The sequence below is a fragment of the Macadamia integrifolia genome, chromosome 14 (assembly GCF_013358625.1).
Source record: "Macadamia integrifolia cultivar HAES 741 chromosome 14, SCU_Mint_v3, whole genome shotgun sequence".
Lineage (NCBI taxonomy): Eukaryota > Viridiplantae > Streptophyta > Magnoliopsida > Proteales > Proteaceae > Macadamia > Macadamia integrifolia.
This window is the reverse complement of record NC_056570.1, coordinates 23,976,008-23,997,170: the sequence shown is the minus strand read 5'-3', so window position 1 is coordinate 23,997,170 and position 21,163 is coordinate 23,976,008. Positions and strand designations below refer to the sequence as shown.

At 35.6% G+C, this 21,163-nt stretch overlaps 1 protein-coding gene across 2 annotated transcripts in view; it reads left to right on the top strand.

The window, feature by feature from the left end:
* Window positions 1-13,963: 13,963 nt before the first annotated feature.
* The window catches only part of LOC122061862 (hexokinase-3-like), a 14,390-nt gene continuing 7,190 nt past the window's right edge, over window positions 13,964-21,163 (top strand). For both annotated transcript variants that reach the window (XR_006134732.1, XM_042625377.1), the window contains exons 1-4: window positions 13,964-14,501; window positions 15,858-16,008; window positions 16,134-16,313; window positions 21,000-21,074. Coding sequence is in view for 1 of the 2 variants with exons in the window: in XM_042625377.1 (XP_042481311.1) it covers window positions 14,230-14,501; window positions 15,858-16,008; window positions 16,134-16,313; window positions 21,000-21,074 (678 nt within the window). In the remaining variant the exon portion in view is untranslated. The remainder of the gene's footprint in view (window positions 14,502-15,857; window positions 16,009-16,133; window positions 16,314-20,999; window positions 21,075-21,163) is intronic.

Genomic DNA, 21,163 nt, shown 5'->3' with positions numbered 1-21,163 from the left:
GCAACGATCGCTTGCCCTATTAGTTATGAGATTCCATGCTATAAAAAATGAATAATTAATTAAGTTAATTGGATATGAAAACCTGAACTAAGAATAATCAAATCCAGTTGCTACGTTTGTTGGCATCTCTCTCTCTCTCACACAAATATATGGAATATGTCTTATCCACCTTTATTCTGCCTAAATATCATCACAATCATCTGCAAAATCTTACTAAAGGAAATCTGACATCTTGATCCCCCAAACCCTCCCTTTCCTTTTACCTTTTCTTAGTTATAGGAAAATCTAGAATATTTCTCATCCCACCTTTAATCTGTCTAAATATCATCATTATCATCAAGAACCACTACAAACAATCCTAATGAAATCCACTCATCACTTACATAATCTGTCATATAGAAACTTAAAAAAAGTGTATCTCTCTTTCTCCCTCTTCATTGAAAATGATCCTCATGCCCCTCTCCCCACCTTTTTTTTTTCTTTGACCCATTAGCTGCGCGTCCAACCCTCTCCCAACTAAAACATAATATGCTGTTTGATCTTTGTGAAAGGATTTGGTTATGATTTAAGTCGGTGATCCCCCAATTTGGATTCATACAACAAAAAATCTGTGATGATGGGTCCCTCTTATGGATTTGATTGAGACTTAACACACCCATGGCAAAACAAAACCGTACTAAGTGAAACCCACCAAACAAGACTCTATGAAAAAGATCCAAACAGTTTAAAGAAAGGTTGGCCATTGGTAGCTCAAATGATGGGAGCCGCCACCTGCCAGCAAAGAGGCATGTCCTTGCTCTTAAATATCCGTAGAATACATTTATTATATTGATAGCAATATATGTTGTCAAGCCAAACAGAACCATAAATCTGTTTTGTGGGTTTCATAGTTTCAAATATTGAGGGACTGAAAATTAAAGGAGAGTGGTATGTAAATTGTATTGATGAGTTGTGACTTTATAGGACTTGTAGGACCATGTCTAATTGAATGACCCGGACTATGGACCTGATTCATGGCTTATGGAGGTTGTAGTTAGTCGGGTCGTCAGTAATTGGGCTGGTTGTCAGGTTCAATGCTAATTTATTAACATGGTGTTGGAGGTATGATAGCTTGTATTCTATCATTTGTAAAAAATGAATTTATTCCGAAGAATCATTAAGAAGCCGAAGCCTTAAGGTCCCAAATTTTATAAATTTTATTGAAGACAGGTTTCAAATTTTACACATATACATGGTCACCCCTTCCCATTTTCTGTATTGATATGCCATATGAAAATTGAAGTGACAACCGCACTGTACTATACATTTATATTGGCAAGCCTAGATCATTTTTATCATCTATACACAGTTGTATACCATGTGTGGGAAAAAAAAAAAATTAGAATTCAATCTGTGGGTTATTGCTTCTATTCAATGTTAGCCTCTAAAATTTTAAAATGGCATAGTAAGTACAAACAAAATCGATAAATCAATAATAAAAAGGCTAAGATAGGAGCTACAAAATTTGAAAGCTAGTTAATGGAATATAGATTTTATAAAAGGAAAAGGTTCTCTAGGATGGTTTAGCTATTTTATCTACAAGTTGGCCTCTTAGTTAGTGTCTTGTTAAATTAAATTAAAACTTTTTAATTATAAATTTTATTTTTTATTATTTTTTATTTTTTAATAATTTTTTTCTTTCGCATATAAAGTAAGCATATTCTCTCTTTTTTGGTGCATCTCATGGGTTCCATGCTAGTTATCTTTTTTTGGTAGAAGTTCCGTGCTAATTATCAAAAGAAAGGAAGAGGGTGGGAAGACTGATTTACACTAATTTAATGTATTACAAACACAAATACTTATGTCTAAATTTTGAAATAAGAAATAACTTTATATTACAAAATTTCTGCTTTTCCTATATATTAAATAATAAATAGTAACAGAATAGTCTTTTTTTTTGGTGAAAATAGTAACAGAATAGTCACATAAATACACATATGGGTTGAACCCCACTTTACAGTGAGCCACACCCTTTTGTTGGAAGAGGGCCCAGCCATTTGTCCTTACTTTTACACAGCCATGCATTCAGACTGACCTAGCTAAAAGCAAATACCTGCTTGTACTAAGTTGCAATGTCTCTTTGGGCTTTTGTATATGGAATTTGTCATCACCAGCTATCATCTGTCACTGAACTCATTTGCTTAAACTCACTTGCTAACTTTAGAACAGGACAACCCCTATTTAAGATGCAGGACTCATTATAATGTGAGATTCCAACCATCAATACCTTGGCAAACTTGCTTTGTTTTGGTTGAAAACTATGTCATGTTGATATGGATATTTATAGGACACACCTGTTCTCCAAACTTGTCTTCACCAACTGATGTCTAACCTTTAATACACTTGTCTACTAAGATAAATATTTGAACCACAGACAAGGTTTAAACCTTTCAAGAATCATTAACATTTAACCAATTGATCTACTTCTCTACCAGAAATCTTTAATTGTGTCAGAAGTACCTCCTATATTGGAGGTGGGCAATCCCATGTTAAAAACATAGGATAGGGGATCAGGATAGAGTTAGGGTTAATTTAGATTAAGGGTTAGACGCCTAATAGGAGAGGAAGAAAATGTTGAGAGGGTTGGTTGGGGTTGGTTGACTTCTTCAATGCTGTGTTTGGTTGCTTTCACTCACACTGTGGGAAAGGAAATGTAGTAAATTGAGGATATATTTAGTGATCTAGAAGTGGATGGTAAAGAAAAAGGAATGTAGTGGGTAAACAAAATGACAGATTGAAGAAAATGGAAATTTCAAAGGAAATAAAGCTGAAGTTTCCAATAGCTGTTTCTGTACTTTGGTTGGCTAAGATTAATGCTGGCTGGAAAGTTCATAGAAGGTAACCATTTGGTTGACAAGAAATGGTGAGGAAAGAGGAGATGTGACCATCCTTTATAACAACCACAAACTTTCCCACAGGACAATTCTATATTTTTTTCTAAGAAATAATGACTAATAATGGAAAGAAACAGAAAATTAAAGAGAGACTTGGAAGAACATATGAGGCCCACACTTTCTATTTCATAACAAACAAGTGGAAATTCAATTGTCTTGTCAACAAATAATTCACCTTTTATATTGTCTTACATTAGAAAGTTAGGCAACTTTGGACAAGCAAATGAAGCTTGAACTTTAAGGAGAAAGGGTAATATAAGAGGATGGATTAGATTGAATAGATGGCTGAGGATTTAGGGTTTGATGCTTCAAAGCTTGAAGAATGGATGTGGTGGAGCTCAACAATGACTTTGTTTCAACAGCAGTGGAGAAAAGCACTCAGGCTAGTTTGAGCTGTCTACCTAATATTTTGATTCTCCAACTAGGTATATACTAATTAGAAAACAAATTAATTAAAATAAATAGTACTAATGTTCCAATTTGGATAAAATGATTATAAGTATTCAATAGTTTCATCTCTCTCTCTCTCTCTCTCTCTCTCTCTCTCTCTCTCAAACACACATGACAAAAGATATAAAGTCATACTTGGACTAATTGCATGTGAAAAGAAGAGCTGGGAAATATAGAAAAAATGCACAATAAAGATCAATGGAAAGATCTTTAATGCTTTATCATAAAAGGAAAATTGGAGTATAAAATTGTTGTGTACTAAGCATGCTCAAATTGAGGGATATGACATAATTCACTTTGTTAATTAGAGAATCAAGCCATTGTTTTCAACAATTGAAATTAAATAATAAAAAAAAGCTGATATTTTTTATTTCAAAACTTCAATTTTCCAATCTTAATTTCTATAATATAATGAGTGACATTTAAATTAATTAGTAATTATATTAGATGAGTTTGGAGATGTACTATGTCTGGTTGGAGATGTTCAAATTAAAATGAAGTCATGTCACTGAAGATCCTTTCCCCATTGTCGTTGGATGCAGATTGAAATATTTCTCTTTCAAGCTTTGATGAATGCTTAAGTGATTCTATTTTTTATGGGAAAAAAGATTGCAACACGGCATGTGTACAATTTCCTTCTGACATTGTTTTTTATTCTCTTTCTCTCACTTATTCTGATAATATGGGACTATGTAGATGATATCTTTTTCAAGACACCCATTAATGTGGTGTGCAGATTCCTCACCACATTGATAGTGTGGGAACCCTCTCCTTTTCTTTTATTGTTCTAGTTGAATAATATGATTCCACTTCTTTGGAATGAATGCCAATATGGGACCTTACTTGAGGGAGGAAATGTTTCTTTCGTACAATATAGCTGATATATGGTCCATTTACCCCATAAAATGTTGATATTTTGTCTAAGGGATTCCTTGTATAGAACCCACAAATTGAACTCCTTGGATTTGTTAAGAATAGGCAAATCTTCCTCAAGAAAACCCAAAAAAAAAAAAAATTCTATCAAACATGACTTGACCTAAATATTTAACTCTCAATGAAGATCAAAGTTCAAGATTAGAAAATGAAAAATTATAATGTCTTTCCTATTTTAGAGGACATCATGAATCGCTCTAATCTTTGTAGTTTTAACCATAGAAAAAAAAAAGATGTAGTTTTGCTTTCATTTAAACTCAAAGTTAAGCCCACTTGCATGGTGCAATGTTAAAGCATTCAAGAGGTGGATTGCAAATATCTATTCCATTGACAATACTTTTTGTATTATATTTGGCTAAAGTGATAATGTGATTGAGATCCATACTGTTCATGTGATAGAAACTCTCCACAATAGCTTCATATGCAATGAATTTGTTCCATCTGCAATGTTGATATTAGGGTTTTAATCTTGTGAATTTTTGGTTATGATATTGGATCATCTGAATGTTTTATTAGTATTAGTATTAATATTATTATTATTATCAAATATGTGCTATATATTGATTAAATAACATCAAAATCCACCATTATAATGACATAAACGTTACATAACCTTGTCTAAAAGGAAATTCGATCAGCCTCATCATGTGAACAAGATCATTTTTCACTGTAGATACACCAGTGGATAATAATTTTATCATATTTAATTTCACCCATTTGGTTATGTCCTTTTATCTATGATTGATGCAAAATGATTGATGACCAGCAGCCTAGAACTCACCACACAAATTAAAATTGCTTTGATTTGGCCAACACATGCATGATATCTTTTGTTCCTTTCTTGGCTGCTATCTGGGAGATTTTTATTGTCTACATTATTTTCTTTAGTTGAATTTGAATCTTCTAGAGAAGGCTTTAAAGGGATAATCAACCTTACAGGTCAAATTCAGGAGAAAAGAAAAAGGCATCTAAAGACTGTTTTGATTAATATCTATCAAAATTACCTAAATAAAAGTTATATACCCTAATAATTGTAGAAGAAAAGAACCCTATCAGTCTATGTTTTCTATGTTCAGACGCAACTGAGTGTAAAAAGACCCAATTGCCTCATGTGTGTAGGGGTATTTTCACATCCATACACCAAACGCTAGATTGGCAGGGCCATAACTATAAGGGATAACATTCTCTATTTACGTGTAGCATACATTAGCACCCCCTATGTCTATCTCTCTCCTCCCCTATGACATGACATATCTACCTTTATTATGGGAGGAGAGAGATAAGACTCAGAGAGTGATAGCATATGCGACACTACTAGCTAGACAGAAAACTCAATCTTTAATTATATGAACTAGAAGACTCTTGCAATGGATTTTCTTTTCCAATCAATCACACAAGGCGTCTAAACTCTAAATAATAGATTTTTTTTAATGTAACGAAACCTATTATGTGGCCAATGCTATTGGTTACCAAAAATGTATAGAAAATGGAGAAAGGTAATATAAGAAGATATGATGGAGTAGATTGAATAGATGGCTGAGGATTTAAGGTTTGATGCTTCAAAGCTTGAAGAACGGATGTAGTGGAGCTTAACAATGACTTTGTTTAAACAGTTGTGGAGAAAAGCTCAAGCTAGTTTGAGCTGTCTACCTAATATTTTGATTCTACAACTAGGCATACACTAATTAAAAAACAAATTAAATAAAACAAAATCTGGATCAAATGATTATAATTATTCAACAGTTTCCCCTCTCTGTCTCTCTAAACATACACATGACAAAGATGTAGAGCCATAGTTGGATTGATTGCTATACATCATAAGGGAAAGGGTTCCGTAGAAGGCAGTGTGACTTCTGCACCAACATAGGGATCAAAGGGAGTGTATATAAAAGCATCAATAGCAATGAGATTTTCACCTTTCATGTGTGACAAGGTAGTCATTTCTCCATCCCATGTGTCTTGACGCAAGGATCATGCTATTTCTTAAGGTTCTTTTACCCATGTCATAAATGGAAAATTGGAGCATAGAAATTGTTGGATACTAAGCATGCCCAAATTGAGTAATAGAACATCATTCAACTTTGTTAATAAGAGAATTAATCTATTGTGTTTCAGTTATTGGAATAATAAATAAATAAAAAGGCAGATATTTTCCATTTCAAAAGTTCAATTTTCCAATATTAATTAACAATAATATAATAAGTGCAAATTAAATTAATGACAAATTAGCTGAGTTTGGATAAATGCTGTCTGGTTGAAGATGTCCAAATTAAAATGAAGCAAGGTCACTCAGAGATGCTTTAACCATGGTCCTTGGATGCAAATTAAAATTAAACTTTAATGACTGCTCAAGTGATTCTATTTCATTTTTGGGGAAAAATATTGCCACACTCCTAGCAGTGTGCAGTTTTCCTCTCACAAATTTTTCTTTTTTTTTAAATTAATTTCTATAACGTATTCTGAAAATGTGGGCCCCTTGTAAGTGATACATTTTTGAAGGCACCATATAGATTCCTGCCCACATTGACAGCGTGGGAAACATTTAAGGGTGTTAATCAGTTTGGTTTTGGTTTAAACGGTGCGGATCGGTTTGGTTCACATTTATTTGACTAAAACCATAACCGCACCATTTACTAAACGGTTCCACTTTCTGAAACCATGACCATTTAGTAAAAGGTTTCGGTTTCCATGGTTTCTAAACGGTGTCGGTTTCACGGTTTTAAACGGTTTCAGTTTCGATTTATTCCATACGGTTTGTAAAACGGTTCACAATCGATTTGTTATAACTTGCAACTATCTCTAAACTGAAGATCATAAGCTTATCAAAAAATAATTGGCAACCACAAATAAGAGATTCTATATTAACGATGGTATGCCTTAATTTGATAATCTAGTGCTATTTCTTTGCATGGTCATTCTCAAAGATTTAGAACTAATATCATACAACATCCAAATCCAGCCTTCTACAGCATAAAATATTAAAATGACAAGTGGTTCAGTCAAAACACTCCATCTATGATAACACAATAACATAGTAACATATATGGATTACAAGTTCATGATCTAAAGCTTAAACTTGAACTGAATTACAATAAATCATACCAAAGTAGGATGGACACTTAATTTAATTTTTAATTGTTATAAGGATTACTGCCCCTTCTTTATTTAATTGTTATACGGATTAATCGGATCGGTTTAAACGGTTTTAAATGGTTCGATTTACACGGTTTCAATTCGGTTTGAAACCAACGGGTTTTGCTGTTAAAACCGACCCGAACCGTTTAGCTAATCGGCCTGAAACTTGAAACCATAACCGCACCATTTACTAAACGGTTTTGCGGTTTTGGTGTAAACAGATCGGTTCGATTTCGGTAAACGGTTTCGGTTACAAATTCACATCCTTAGAAACATTACCCCCTTTTTTTTTTTTTTTCCTTTTTTGAATCTTGTGATTCTACATCTCTAGATTGAATGGCATGTGGCATCTTTCTCTGAGGGGTAAAGGTTTCTTTCATACAATATAGTTGATATTTTTGTCTAAAGGATTTCTTGTATAGAACCCACAAATTGAACTCCATGGATTTGTTAAGAATAGGCAAATCTTCTTGTAGATACTCAAAAGAGAAGGCTAACAAACATGACCTAAAAATTTCACTCTCAAAATTTTTTTTTTTTGATAAAGAATTTCACTGTCAAATGAAGATTAAAAAGTACGAATAAAGAATGAAAATATAAAAATGTCTTTCATATTTTTGAGGACATAATGAATCTCTAATATTTATAACTTTGATCATTAAAAAAATAAAAAAATAAAAAAAAATAAAAAAAAATGTAATTTTCCTTACATTTAAACTCAAAGTTAAGCCCCAATTGCATGGTGCAATTTTAAATGATTTCACTGGTAGATTGCAAATATCTATTCCATGGACAATACTTTATAGCAATTCTTCTTCTAGAATGGTTTTTTTACTTTTTTTTTTTTTTTAATTAATTTTTTGCTATATATTGATTATACAACATCCAGATCCAACATTATAATGACATGCATTCAACTTTATATAACCTTGGCTCCATGGAAAATCTGCCTAATCATGTGACCAAGATCATTTTTCACTGTAAATACATTAGTGGATAATAATTTTATCATATTTAATTTCACCCATTTGTTTGAGTCCTTTTACCTATAGGATCCAAGCAAACTCCATTAGATCTCCTTTAATTATGTAGAAATTTTTTTTTCCAAGAAAATGAATTGATGCTTGAATACATATCAATGATATAAAGACATCGAATACATACATGGGGAAATTTTTTTTTTTATGGGGGAGTGTGGCCTCTGCAGTCAGACACATGGGGGTGAAATGACCAACCCGTGTCCCATGAAAGGAAAAATGACGTTCATGTGAATGTTTCTTTGTGTGCTCCCATTAGTCCTTGCATACGCACATGCTCCCATTCATGGGTTGCTCAGATGGTTAGGGCGAATAAAAAATTATGTGGATAGACGCAAGGTGTCAGATTCAATTTTCCATCTGTGCATCTACAATTTAAGTGGAGACCGTGGCGGTTGGTTACTGCAGTAGTCTCTCCTAGGATTAATCGAGGTGTGCGTAAGCTGACTCAGACACCATGGTTAACAAAAAATAAAATAAATATATGAATTCATATATGATATCCAATTATCCAAATAATTTGATATAAAATTCGATTCAAATCTAGATTTTCGACTACCCCTAGTATATGAATATAGACAAGGCTGCTTATGATGTCAACACACAATTAGAGACTTTTTCATTTTTCTCTAATGATAATAATTAAACAACAGGTGAGCTTGTCATCTCAACTACCACAATAGTTTATTTCATCATCGCCCTCTTTCTTGGAAAGTAGTCACTGCCTAAGCCTAAGAAGATGCTTTTTGACCAATAACTACTTAAACATAGCACATAAAATGGATGGATAGGATCAACCATGATTTTAATTATAAATTAGCATGTCTATCCACATAATCATTAAAATAAGAAAAAATTGCTTCATTTTCTTTCATGTTCTTTTTTTAGATGAATAGGGGTATAGAACGTGATTAGTTAATGGCCGTGGATTGGCTTAATTTAATATGAACGGATTTTGACCCTAATTAGGTTTTGACTCTTAACTATAACCACTAATCAGTGAATTTTAATCTTCTTCCACTTGGTCAAACCAGGTGTCCTATGTAATTTCAAAGTCAAGATCATGGATACCACAGTATCTGTCCACGTGATCCACGTTTTCTTTATTGTTTGGAGGGAAATTTTCTCCATCAGTCCTTAGGCTTTGACCTAGCTAGGGTGAACTTCTATTTGGGCAATTTTGAAAAGATTCTCTAGACATAGGCCAAGGTATTAGTATTTATTCAATTGTTACAACCTAATTCAATAAAGGGCTAGTATTTTCTTTTATTTGGAGGCTTTTGCACCCACAAACAAAGGGCGTGCAATCCTACATAGGGGCATAGTGGTCATTGTAAGCCCTTATATCTGTGTCATAAGGGTCTCTCATGAATCAAAAACTTTGTCCCTTCAATCAAATACATTCTCCATATGTCATATGGATCTTTTATATTGTTAGTTTATACCTGGGCATCGTCTTATGATACCTAAGTATATATTGCCACTTGTTGAACTCCTTTTGGGTTGAAACTTTATTTTTGGTAGGAAGACCTTGGAATCTAAGGTTCACAATTTCACTTAGTTTAGTTAGATTTATATGAAATTAATCCATAATAAGATAATAGGGTGAAAAATATCCACTAAATTTGAGTGTTAACCATCTCTTTGAGGACGACCAATAAAATTTAAGTTCTAACCAAATTGCCATGTGATAATTATAGTTGACATCAGTTTTATGAGAGGGGTGATATTATGGCATTAAAAAATTAGAGATTCTTAAAGAGAAGGAAACAACACTATTCGGTCGTGTATTCTAATGTGAAGACATAGGGGTGTGAAACAATAACCTAGTTTTCCCCTATTGAATGCCTGGATGTGCTTTCTCATTGGCCCTTGTTATGGCACAGAGACCATGTGATCAGGTAGCATTCTCTCTCCAAAAAAGAAAAAAAAATTAGTTGAATCATATAGAAGAGTAAACGATTAAATAGAGTATAAAGTTGATGAACCTAATCCAACCTAACCAAGTTGAATTAGGGTTTAGATTTCAAGATTTAAATGACATAAGAACGCATGATTTGGATTAATATTTGTGTTGACTGTTTGGTCAAAAGGGTTTGGGCTTGGTTTGACCATGATCTAACCAACCGGTCCAAGTCTCATCCACAAAGTTCCTAACCATTAGTAGTTTCTAAAACTAGAGATGGAGGGTGAAAGGAAATGAACCCCATCCACAGAGACCAGCACAGCAGGATCTGCTTTAAGAACAAATACTAAGAAGAACAAAGCAGCTTTTTTTCCTTTCTAAATTTCTTTTTCTTTTCCAATTCCTTCTTTCATTCTTTAATCACTCCCAAAGCATTTCCACAAGGGTCTTTTCTTATTATGGTAATGTTCACATCTGACCCCTCCTTAATTAACATTATACTGTGTAGTCATGTAGGTATGTTGCCCTTTTCAACCAAATAAAGGGGAATATTCAAAAAGGCTTTTACCCTTAAAAAGGAGCCACCAAGTCTTAAAAGAAGGTTTTCATAAGATGCTCTTGCGTCACAATAGATGAGATTTTTTCTTGATTATTCAAATTATTATTTTTTTTTAATCCAATTAAGGTTTCATATATTAATCACATTCAAGTCAAGATTTGATTAGGAAAGCCGTTTTTTGGGCCACGACGAACGACATAGATACTCTTATTGAATATTCTTTATGCTTAATCGGACTCCATTGGTTGACACCTATTCAAATGACTTAGGATTCTATTAATATACCTTTTAATCCTCATCGTCAATGCCACCATCATGGTCCTATGACTAGGTTTCATTTAAAAAAAAAAGTGAGAATATTAACCTAAAGTTACTTGTTAATGTTAATATTGTCCAATTAGCTTAATCCAATTGATTGATCTAATCTCATAATCTCATATGCTTGGCAAGGGGGACCATAGCTAGTTGGATTTAGTTCATGGTACCCATCATTTTTAATTTTACTTTACAAATAAAGGCATCAAAACAGAGAAAGTTTATTTAAATTAAGTGACATACCATTCTTGAGCATGCTACACCTTTTTGACATTTCACACATTATTTCCAGTGGATGTCACTCTCGTGGGCCTCTTAGTTGTCAACCCATGGTTTGGTTTGATAGGGTTGGTCTAGCCGGGTCGGGTCAATATTGAACTAATTTTAATGATGTAATATGCAGGGGTGTCCAATATTAAACACACCGTTGGGAGCAAATAGGGGAGGGGCCGAGGGGGGATAGCCATGAGTAGGGGGTTTTTCCACTGAGAGAGAAGAGAGATAGACACATGGCTGGGCAACTTGACAACGTGCTCAAACTAACTAAAAGAGCTCGTTATGTCAAATTCATAAAAACATTGATAAAAAACTGAATTGAGAATGAAACCAAAACCAACTTTTGACACAATTTGATTTTTTTTTTTGCCTATCCTAGGTTGAAATCGGTTCAACCTGACCAAAACTGGATCAAACCGGCCAATTGACACTATCAGATTCCTTGTTGTTGGTCCGGCTCAACCAGGCGTGCATGTGTTAAAGAATATTCGAGATTTCAACTAGAAGAGTCAACCACATTAACAACCCCATCCAAAGTCCACATCCTATGGTCAGAACTAATGAACTCGTCTACATGTACATTCGACGGCTCAGATCGATCACCACGTGTCTTAGATTCCCGTGACCGAGAAATTGAAATTCTCAGTGCCAGCTGGACAAAGAAACAAACAGTGGGTGGCTTCGGTTCCCCTCTTTTATACTTTTTTTCTGTCACGAGGGCATTTACGACACGTGACTAGAAATAAATATCTCTTTTTTTAATTATAATAAAAAAGAAAATAAAGAGAAAATATTTTTGGATCGTACGGTGGATACTTTTTGCTTAGCTGGAATTAGAGGAATACAGCTGGCACGTACGACGGCTAATACGCCGCTACCGTCGCCGTTCTATTGTCGAGAACAGTAGACGCGCTGTCTCTGATATAAGAGCGATTCCATTAATACATGTAAAGTAAAGAAAAAGGCCAAAAACTTGAAAATTCGCTCTCTATTCATACTTTTTGACTTCTACTGTCCTTATCTTTTCCTTTAATACCATATAAGTACTCTTAATAGCTTTTGCTTTTAATTAGTTGACCAAACTCTCAAATTTTAAATTTTCCTTGGACTAACCAAGCCTTGTGGTCCCTTGGATTAATAGTTAAATTACTATACTACCCTTATCAAAAAAATATAGCAGCCAAACAAGAATGAGTCTTTGTATTTGGTATCAATTTTCATTGTCTTTTATGTATAATTATCCTTAATCAACTTCAGGATTCTTTCCCCCCTTTTTTGGCTTAAATTAATGTAATTTGTCTAAAATTAATTATTTAATTTTTATATCAATCTTTTTAATTAGTTTTATTATTACATCGAGTTTTTTCTAAGGCCACGTTCATCACATGACCTTAGGGCTACTTTCATCGTTTGATCTTAGGACCACTCGATTGGAGGGGGGGAGGAGGGAAGGGCGTGAAGGAGTCTCATCTTTTTCGATCCACACAATGATTGATGTTCACCGTGTGATGAAGGAAAATGTCCTCCTTATTTATTATTACTTAATTCCTATACTTTTAAAAATTACTATACTAATTTGATATTACATATGAAAAAGTTTTGTTTACCCTTTAAAAAAAGAAAGAAAAAAATGACTATGTTCGAAAGTGTGGCACTGCTTATATACATCATAAAATGATTGTGCCGACCTCCAATTAGTGGCAAAAATCCCAATTTTGCTAATACTCTTGTGTGCTCTCCCAATGGTCCTTGCACTATCATAAGAGTCATGCTTTTGGACAAAAAATTCTCAGATTCTAATCCTCTCCAGTTGTGTTGGGGCTCAGCCACATCTGACAACTGGGAACATCTCGTGCTCTCACCCCAAAGGGTTTATAGTCATCAAATACACATTGAATGCCCAGCTTGAATAGAGAGAATCTGAATTTAAACTCTCCCTCCCAGCTGTGTTGAGTCCCAGCCACATCTGACAACTGGAAACATCTCGTGCTCCCACCCCAAAGAATTTCTAATCATTAAATATGCATTGGATGCCCAACGTGATTAGAGAGAATCTGAATCCAAACTCTCCCTCTCCCCCACAACCCCCCATGCCAAAAAAAAAAAAAAAAAAAAAAAAAAAAAAAAAAAAAACAAAGAAAAATTTTCGGAAAATAATGTTCCATGTGAATGGCATTATATCGTAATTTAGTTAATTAATAGTTTCAAAATGTCCTCCATCACAAGGTAGACTAACTAGGGCTTAAACCGACACAAGTCAATTCCCACTAACTAGACTCTTAACATATATTGATAGAGACAGCTAGAATAGTAACAAATCCAGAATTTCGTAATAGACGGAAGGCCAAATCAGTCATTTCGTATTTAAAAAAAAAAAAATATATGTAAACGGCAGTTCACTTTCCAACACTACATAAACGGCCACCGAAGAACGCTTCCCCTTCCTCTCCGCTCTCTCGCCATTCTCCCCTTCCATTCTCTGTTTCTTCCTTCTCGACCAAAGGACAATTCTTTCCGGCAGTCCGTCGAATACTTGGTCGTCACCGGTTAAGTTTACCAAGTTTTTCGCCGGAAAAACAGTCCGGCCGATCATAGTTGAAGTGAAGAAGACGAGGAAGAGGGAGGAGTGTTGTATTGTCTGCTCTTTCTGATGTCGTGAGTGAGGGAAGAGTTGTTAAGAGAGAGATGGGGAAGGTGGGTTTTTGTTTGGCAGTGAGTTTTGCAGTGGCGTCGTGTGCGATCGCGGCTATATTGGTGAGCCAAAGAGTTAAGAGTAGGCGGATGTGGAATCATGTGGTGGGTGTATTGAGGGAACTGGAAGAAGGATGTTCTACGCCGATAGGGAGGTTGAGGCAGATTGTTGATGCCATGGCTGTTGAGATGCATGCTGGATTGGCTTCTGAAGGTGGGAGTAAGCTTAAGATGCTTCTCACCTTCGTCGACAAACTACCAGATGGGTAATAATACGGTCTCATTATGTTTCATGTACTCAAGTTTGTTTTTCTTTCTTGTCTGGATTGCTGATTTGTGGTTTTCGTTTTGAAGATGGAGCCGATTAAATTAATGGTCTCTCTAACTTGTTTTCATTGTTCTTCGCCTTTCAGTCTACTACTTTATCAAATATTCAGTTTTGGGTATCGATTTCTTCTTTTTCTGGGTTTCAGTTAGTGTTGGTTCTTTAATGGTTTATGTTGTATCTCTATTAAAGCTTGACAGTCATTGTGTCTTCCCTCTCTCTCCTCCCTCCTCGATAATGTTAATCGATTATAGATAATTATATATTTTATAAATAATTAATTGATGTTGCTCCTGTTGCTTTGACTTAACATTGGAATGGACTGTTCTTTCTTATTCTTCTTATCTTCCCCGCTTCTTTAAACGTTAGATATTTTGGGGGTTATTTTGGCATTTTCTGTTGTTGTGGTGTGTAGCTGTTGAAGATATTAGCAGAACTATTGTCCGTTTAATTTGAAGCTCTTTCAGGTCGTTGCTTCACTGCCTTTGTTGTAATTGTTGGCTTTGAAATACAGTTTCTTTTTTCTTTCCTCGTTTCCTTTTATGCATTTTACTGTTGCATTTGCTTACGGTGTTATTCTTTTTGAAAATGGAGTCTCTTGTTCCTTTTCTCTTCAGATGGGGTATGAATTAACTTTTCTTGCACTATTTTTATTATTATTTATTGTTCTTTATTTGTTTACTGTACCAGGAACAATGTACCTATTGCAGATTCCCAAACCCCCACCGGACTGTGAATTTAGATCCTCTATTGCGGATACCCGAACCCCCACCGGACTGTGAATTTAGATCCTCTATTGCAGATACCCGAACCCCCACTGGACTGTGAATTTAGATCCTCTATTGCAGATTCCTGAACCCCCACCATACTGTGAATTTAGATCCTCGCCCGCATGGGAGAGATCCCAGTGCACATCTGGCAGCTGGGAGCCCCTTGGGGCCCAGGTGCCGAGATGTGTGCCCGGGGTGCTCCCAGCTGTCTGATGTGGCTGGGCTCTTTCCTGCTCGAGAGAGGATCTGAATCCCCCGACTGCAAGTCTGTGATCTGTGTATTCTACTGTTTACTTTGGTTGACTTGAAGCAAATAAGCGAAGAATGATTTGTCATTTGCGTTGATTGTTAGGATCTAATTGTGTACTTGCTTGATTATTTTTCTGCATTGCCTTTATTAACTGTATTTCTCAGATTTCTCCTTTGCAATTGCTGTCTTCCACCTATGCTCGTACTTTACCTGTTTGTGTTTATATGTTTGCATTGGTTGATCAGTGCTCAAATGATTATTACAATTTTTTGTTCAGGAATGAAGAAGGAACTTATTATGCACTCGATCTTGGTGGAACCAATTTTAGAGTCTTGCGGGTTCAGCTAGGGGGTAAAGAGTCAAAGATAATCGAACAGGAGGTGGAACGTCAACCCATTCCTCAACATTTGATGACTAGTACTAGTGAGGTAGTGGAGCTCCTCTGTCAAGATTTACTTTATGTCATCCTGCCTTATAAATCTAAATATGTTTTGATAGTTAGTGGCATACTATGTTCAGGAGCATTGAAAATTGATATGTGTCTTGCATGTAGGATCTCTTTGGTTTTATTGCATCAAAGTTAAAAGAGCTTGTTGAAAGAGAAGATGATGATTATGGGGTTCAGCTAGACAGGAGAGAGCTTGGCTTTACATTCTCGTTTCCTGTGAAACAGCTGTCTGTTTCATCAGGTCTACTTATTAAGTGGACAAAAGGATTTGCTATAGAAGATATGGTAAGTGGATGATGTTGCAACCAACAGATTAATGTTTTTACATGCTTCAGAATTGTATCAAACTACATAAGTTTTTTCATCTAATGCTCACATTGGATTGTACAATGTTTGGCATTCAATGTTGTGGTTCTAAATTTCTTCTTTATAAAGTGTCTTCCACCATCCTCTTTTTTCCCCTTCACAATATTTTCATAGAGGAAATTTGTACTTCATGGTAAAATCCTTTGGCTCGTGATGGATGATTTTGCATGAATATTTAATGTTGTTTGACTATCATCATGAGATATTCCTTTTTGTCCCTCTATAATGAATTTCATTTCATGCTTGGTTATTTTAAAGGAACCAAGAAAAAGGGAAACAAAAGAAAAGAAAAAATGAATAGTCAAATTTTTGTGATTAGTGAACCAGTTTGCTGAGTATGATAGCTGATTTAATGGTCGATTGATCACTCGAAGGTGAATTATGTCATGTAAGCTACAAAAAGCATACCTTTGAGAAGAGATGTCATTTCAAATTCTTATAACTTATAGACAAAGATTACAATTGATTTTTTGATTTTTTGATTTTTTGATTTTTTTTAAATATATGATTGAGTTGGATTTGATGGTGCATTTAACTTTCTAACTTTTCAAATGTTTAGTTGTTGTTGGCAATTGGGGTACAGGGTATTCGGGGGAGAGCCAAGAGTTTGAAACTCTTGAAGAGTCTTGCAGAGTGGTTGGATCTCATAAATGTTGTCAGCTTCATATAGATGTTATCTTATTATGTCTTTTGGAATCAAGTTTTCTTCCAAAACTTTCCTGCTTTAGTGTGTGTACACTTGACAGTAACCACAAATATGTGCTTGGAACCCAATCCATACTCTTCTTTCTTGTACTTTAATGGCATCAATTTGGAATAGCTGGATGGATTAGGGGTGCCCAAAGGAAAATAAAAGAAATCATTGGACAATAGTAGAGAGAGAGAGAGACATGAAAGCAAAGGTAAACTTCATAACCAAATACCAACTCCTGCCTAGGTTCACAATACAAGTTGCAATAATTTCTAACACCTCCCTTTTTTCATTAGCGCTTGATAGGAAAATATAACACCTACATGCTCGCTTCTCTAAAGCCACAACTCCCTCCCTGCCTAAACCAACTAAATGTTTAGAACTGAGTAGAGGCACTACTTCTTCATCCTCCTTCCCTACCTCTCCTTCTATTAGATGTGCCTTGAAATTTTCTTGTCCTATGAATTGTATCGAACTAGTAGCATCCCCTTCCTTCATAGCCTCTTTTGGAATAATGCCAATTTTATTTGTTTGGTCCTGTTTTTATAATATTTTTGGAGCATATTCATCCAACCAATGATTAGAAAATATATATATATATATATATATTTCGGTTGTTACTATGTAGCCTAAGGTTGGGATAAGGCTAAGCTTTGTTGTTGTTGTTGTTGTTGTTACTATGTAGCCTGAGCTGCAGCCTCACCAATATTAGGGCATTGATACCATAATTTTCAAGGTGCTGGGCAATCCAAGGCATTGAAGGGCCTCCTGAGTTCTTAGGCGACAAGGTGGTCGCCTAGGTGTCTTAGTATTTTCTTTAATCTATCTATTATATCTAGTAGACTAGCATCGATGATATAATTCTACTTGTCTGCAACATACAACATAAATTTCGATTGTAACGGAAAAGAACCAGTACCTTCAGTTCAATTGCAAGGGAAAATAACCAGTGGTCCAGTATCTTCTTCAGTGCAACAATCCTACAGAAGAACCAGTATGTGTGGAAACAGAGAAGAAGAAAGTGAATAAGAGAAACCCGAAACAAATTGACAGATAAATGAAGAGGGAGAAAAAAGATAAAAAGGGTAGATGCGGTAACAGAGAAAAATAAGGAAAAAGGAGGAGAAGGATAAGAGAATAAAGAAGAAATAGAGAATATGAAAAATTGAATAATCAGTCAACAGAGAAAGGAAGGGGGGGAGAAAAGAAAACAGTGTGGTAAGCCGGTAACAGAGGAGAAAGAATAAAAAGGTAAGGAAGAAAAAAAATAGAAACATAAGGAATTGAGGAAGAGGAAGAAGAAGAAAAATAAACTAACTGTTGTCGAAGCCAGAGTAGTAGCAGATGCTGTCACTGTCGCTAGAATAGCATAAGAATGTTGTTGCGGGCCCACAGTGTTGATAGTTGGATTTCGTCTCATGGGGATTGGAAGAGATTTGAGGGTTTCAGGCCTCGGTTGTGTCCATTTATTTCTCTTTTATATCCTATGATTCCATGTAGCAGGGTGTAAGCTAATCATGTACACATGCAAATGAAAAAGTTAGAAATGGATGCAGAAAACTATATATTTTTAAGCTAAAAAAAAAAAAAAAAAGAACATACAAACATGCAAGTCGACTGTCCGGATCATAAGTCGTGCCAAGGCATCAAAAGTGTCACCTAGGCAACGCCTAGACTATCAAGGAGGACACCTTTTACGCATTCAGTGAAGCGAGCCACGCCTAGCCCCACCAGAAACTGCCTTTTTCCTAGGCATCTCGCCTTAGGAACTATGATTGGAACCCCATTTCTATGACAACATCCAGTGCCTCTTCCACCATTGTTTACCAAGAAATTAATCTTCATCTGCTCAAGTGTTCACTGTTCAAACTCACGAGATACACATCACTTGCATTGTTATTTTGGTATCTATTTGACTTTTGGTTTTCCTTGATTCACTTCCTATTTTAAGATCCATGTCTGTAGAAGATTGCTTTTTACCTTGTTGAATGAAATCTATCACCTGTTGGAATTTTTTACATTATGGTCCTCTGGGTCCTAACATTTGGTTCTTCCAAAAGCACCTTGATGCCTTGCCTAGCCCCTCCAAAAAGCTTTTGATGCCTAGGCGTCATGCCTTGAAAACTATGATTGAAACACTTTTTCTATGGCAACATCCAGTTCCTCTTCCTCCATTGTTTACCAAGATGATCCAAGTTTTCATCTGTAAAACTGTTCACTGTACATACTGAGATCCACTTCGCTTGCGTTCATAGTTGTCATGGCTGCTAGGCGAACCAAGGTGGTCAAGGAGGGGGGGGGCAAAATTTAAGGCGACAACAGCAAGGCGCCAGTTTGGACAAAGCCGCCTTGACCCCTAGCCGATGCCTTGACAACTATGCTTGCATTGCTATATTTGGTATTTGTTTGACTTTTGGTTTCCTTGATTAACCTCCTATTTTAAGATCCAGGTCCGTAGCAGACTGGTTTTTACTGCTTGCTAGCCACTTGAGATTGCCTGATCCTATATGAAAGTCGTATCATCTTTTAGGTTCTTCTGTATTGAAGGATCCTTCTATGCATCAGTTGGAATGGTAAAAGTGGTACAATTGTAGGTGTTTGCCTCATCCCTCGCAAATATTTTTGGATTCTCTCTTTCCCTTTAGACCTCTAGAGTTCGTGTGTCCTGGTTTTACCCCACCCGTGAAGGGTCTCCTACTAAGATTGGCCCAATCTCCCTCGATATTTCAAGGTGATTCACTCTGAACCCTAGTAAGAGGATTGACATGGATGTATTGGACAAAACAAGGGATCCTAAAGGTTTTTTTTTATGTATTATTGATATTTTTAGCTCCGGGTATATCAGTCACTCAGTGAATCATCAATCCACTCAAGTGCTGGCCCATGATTGTGGGGTGATGGCAATGATCCTGAGTTGAGTGGCCCAGCGAAGTGATGCCCCCAAGAGTCCAAGGCACATAATAAGGGGGCACCTCTTTCTTTTCAAACCCAATTTGCATCCTGCAGGTTACTATAGAAAAATGTGGATGAGAACTAATGCTAAAGCACATCTTAAGAGGCTTTTCTCTGCACAAAAAAACACATTATTCATAGTGAAGGGTGCAAACCTCAGGGATGGAGCTTTTGGGTTGTTGTAGAAGTTTTCTAGCTTAATGCAAAGGATTATGGAAAGGCATAGCAGGTTCAGGCTGAAACCATGAACAGTACCATGGAAAAGAGAGATGGAAGAAGCCAGAAAATCCAGGTTAGAGAACAAGAAAGTGATTGTCACCTTCTTCTTGGAGATGCACCTAGAGGGAATTTTTCACTTTTTTTTTTTTGGTGGGGGAGCCTAAGAGATCCATCTTTAAATAAAGTAAGTCTGCCAGCAAAAGTTATTCCAATTTGTTTTTCTCTCCTTGGGAGCTATAATTGCAGATGACTTAATTGTTATAGACATCACAAAGGCTGTCCTATTGACTGTATACAGTGAAAGAGTCTCCCCTGCATGTCCTTGGCTGATCATTTGTGTTACAATTCTATTTTAGCTGAACTACCCTGAGCATCTTAAGCCTTTGTTTTTTTGGGGAGTTGGTACCATCTAAAGCAATTGGCTGATCTAGATCTCACAGTCATCTATTGACCATTGGATCATACTTAAAACTTATAACTATGAAAGCCCTCATTTTTCTAAAAGTGGTTGTTTTGTATGTTATGCCTATATGGTGGTACAAGCACCACTTGGTTGAAGATCTAAATGTATAGAACCATTAAAAGATGTTTGATTTAATCAATCAATCAATGTCTTTATTCATTAAATCCTTGCCTTACCCTAGTTGCTTACTGTTGAATGCTCAAAATGAATATTTGTACGGATAACGGTGAAATGTTTATATATATTATGACCTCTTGCCTGATACTTGCTTTGCTCTCAGATTGGAAAAGATGTTGCTGAGTGTCTACAGCAAGCATTGATCAAGAAAGGGCTAGATATGCGGGTGGCAGCATTGGTGAGAACTGGCTTACTGGCCATTCACTAATTGTACTTTTCTTGATGTCTTCTCTTATGTGCCATTTTTTTTGTTTTGGGGGGGGGGGG